The following is a 2,881-nucleotide window of genomic DNA, read 5'->3' as shown; positions in this document are numbered from 1 at the left end:
CATGGTCCTGTTCTGCCTGCTACAGTTCCCATGGCGGGCGGGACAGGAAAATTCCGCCCCGCATTTTTTGCCATTGAAAACCATTTTCCATCGTGGTGTCGCCATTTCTTCAATTCCAGAATCTTGCAGTGAGCTGACCGGACCTGGAGTTTTCCTTGATGGGTAAACCACACAGTCATCTGCAAATGGCCCAACCCTTCTGGTAAAATTCCTTGCCACAACCTGTTCAATTTTCTTTTCCCCTGATAACCATGAATAAAAGTGGGCTGCAATATGACTGGGGTGCGATGATCACAAGTATTGAAACACACATAATCTGTTTAATTAAACTTTGCAGGACTACAAATCCCAAGAGCCCTACTCCAAAGCAGTCCCCTCCCTTTGGTTTTCACTCGCACGTAATGTGTGATAATCTCCCTCTAGTCCTGTTCCGGAAATAACAGGTACTGCAGGAAAGACAAGGGGAGGGAAGAGGGGGAGAGTGGATGGACTCAGCCTCATGACAGCTTTGCTCAGCGGGGCAGAGCAATTCCTTTACGTTAGAGAGAAGTGGGGAGCACTCGAGTGAGTGGAGTTTTTTATTTCCTCTTCCCTTAGTCCAGGTGAAATGGAGCCAGTTCTGAGCCAAGAGCTGGTCATTAAGTTCCTAGTGGAAGCTGGAGGCAAAGTCAAGAACTCGGAACTGCTGCACAACTTCAGGAACGAATTGGCATCCGACGATGCCCAGCGAAAGCGAGAAGCCCGGGAGCTCTTCAAAAGGTTCATTAATAACGTGGCGGTGGTGCGCGAAGAGGAAGGAGTCAAGTTTGTGGTCTTGAAGAAAAAACTGCAGCACCTGGTGAGCGCTCCGCAGACTTTCTCCCCGGCCGCAGGGCGGCAGAGTGAGCGGGGCAAGGTGCTGGGCAAGGTGGAGAGTTTGGGGGACTTGCTGGAGGTTGCTGAGGCCACGGGGGGCTTCCATCAGCCGGGGGCAAGGAGGAATTCAGCCCCTTCTGCGCTGTCACCCACTCAGGTTAGAGCCCTGGGCGGCTTGCCAGCTCCCCTGGGGGAACAGAGAAACGCCGAGGCTGCCCCCTTTGCCACCAAACATCAGGATCCAGGGGCTCAGGGGTGGGAGGACCACAGTCTGCACCTTACCAAGAGCTATAGCCTTGAAGAGGTCATGGACAATCCCCCCTGGCAGTCACAAGCTCCTGTGGAGGATGGATTTGGGGAGGGTGCTTCAATCTCTGTACGTTCTGACTCATCTGAACAAGTTGCGGGTGGGGTTAATGCTGTGCTTGCCACTGACATTGTCTCTGAACCTGAGCACTCGGACTCCCCTTCCCCCACCGACCACAGCAATTTAAGTTTCGAACAAAAACTCGGAAACTATGAAGCTAATTCCAATGATGGGGACGCTCCAAAAGTTCCAAAGGCCGCACCGACCCAAAAACCCAAGCCGTATATGTACCCCCTCCGCCTGCCTCCAGACGCCAATAGGTATGCCAATTGTCAGAGCCACCATCAACACACAGAGGAGAAGGGTTTGGAAGATGTCGTTCCAATCAAGAATGGGTGCGCAGCAGTTTCGGATGACCAAGATGCCCCAGGGGCATCCAACATGAAAAGGAGCCAACCGACAGAGATAGGTTCAAGCTCGCCTCAGCTAAAGAGAGTGTCTAGGTTGCTGAAATTGGCCGAAGATGCTCGTTTCTCTGATCAGATTCCGCTGGATCCCATCGAGCACGAATGGATTGTGAAAACCGCCTTGGGCCACTGGACCCAAGTGTCGGGGCTGCTGCTGAGAGACAACTATCTGGCCGAGAAGAAGGATTTCATGTCTGGCTTCACCGCTATCCACTGGGCAGCCAAATCCGGCAACAGTGAGATTATGTGTTGGATCGTTGATACAGCTGAGGTCAACGGCATTACAATGGACATCAATGACAAAGCATATGGTGGTTACACTCCCTTGCACATCGCTGCTATACATGGCAAAGAGAATATCATTGTTGAGCTGGTACAAAAATATGGAGCAAAAACAACTCTAAGGGACTATAGTGGCAAGAGGCCATACCATTACCTAACCAAGGATAATTCCTTCAAAGTGAGGCAGTTGTTGGGGGACCCGGAGGCTTTCATCACTGAATCTATTCCTCATAAAAGGGGTTCAAAGGTGGCATCTTCCATCCTGAGTAGCACGAACACTCTGCTGGGTGCATTCGCTGATGACATGAACTTCCAGGAGTTTTCCAAATCGTTGAAGAAATCAAGTAATCTAAGCAAGTTCTTTACTGCTCCAAGTGGACACAAGAAAAGGTCTAAAATGCGCACGAACTTTGCTTCACTGAACGAGGAGGAAGAAGAGCAAGAAGAGATTGTTCTGAAACGTCGACCTGTGACTGAAGTGTTCTTCTGACCACTTTAGTCATTTTTAAAGTGAACAGAATGGACCAATGAAGCTGCTGCTTCTGGTGTTGTGTTAATAGGTGATTTTTGGGTGATTGGGTCAAAATGTAATCTTGTGCACTAATCAAAAGTTTATAAATGTTTACGGTGCTGTGGTTTATGCACAGCACCGTCTTGTAATAAACACGTTTTGTTTCTAGAATTTTTTTATGGTCAGTTGACTATCTGTTACATGAAAATATTAAAGCAGAGGTTACTGCATGTGCGGGACATGAGTCAGAATTCTGGTGTTACCACAGAGAGGTTACAATATAGCCCCACAGACTGCAGCCGACTACCATTGTGGCCATGGTTGGGGGGGGCTTCATATCTGGCATGCCTCCCAGATTGCCCATTATCCCAGGTAGAACGCTTTAATGAGTTTTGTTGTGGGCTCTCTGAAGTTCATAAATTTTGTCAGGACTTAGTGATTTTACTGCTGACCTGTCAT

The 2,881-nt window shown here is 49.1% G+C and overlaps 1 protein-coding gene across 1 annotated transcript; it reads left to right on the top strand.

Annotated features, from left to right (window-relative positions):
* The first annotated feature begins 461 nt into the window (after positions 1-461).
* Positions 462-2,585, top strand: LOC144505460 (ankyrin repeat domain-containing protein SOWAHA-like). Its single transcript, XM_078231566.1, has one exon. It carries the CDS (start codon positions 608-610, stop codon positions 2,399-2,401), a length of 1,794 nt encoding a protein of 597 aa, XP_078087692.1. The 5' UTR covers positions 462-607; the 3' UTR covers positions 2,402-2,585.
* Positions 2,586-2,881: the final 296 nt, after the last annotated feature.

This window comes from Mustelus asterias, chromosome 16, assembly GCF_964213995.1.
Source record: "Mustelus asterias chromosome 16, sMusAst1.hap1.1, whole genome shotgun sequence".
Classification (NCBI taxonomy): Eukaryota; Metazoa; Chordata; class Chondrichthyes; order Carcharhiniformes; family Triakidae; genus Mustelus; species Mustelus asterias.
This window is presented reverse-complemented; position numbering and strand designations above follow the sequence as displayed.

Excerpts from the sequence above, each read along its gene's own strand:
- LOC144505460 (XM_078231566.1), top strand. The coding sequence starts at position 608 with ATGGAGCCAGTTCTGAGCCAAGAGCTGGTCATTAAGTTCCTAGTGGAA.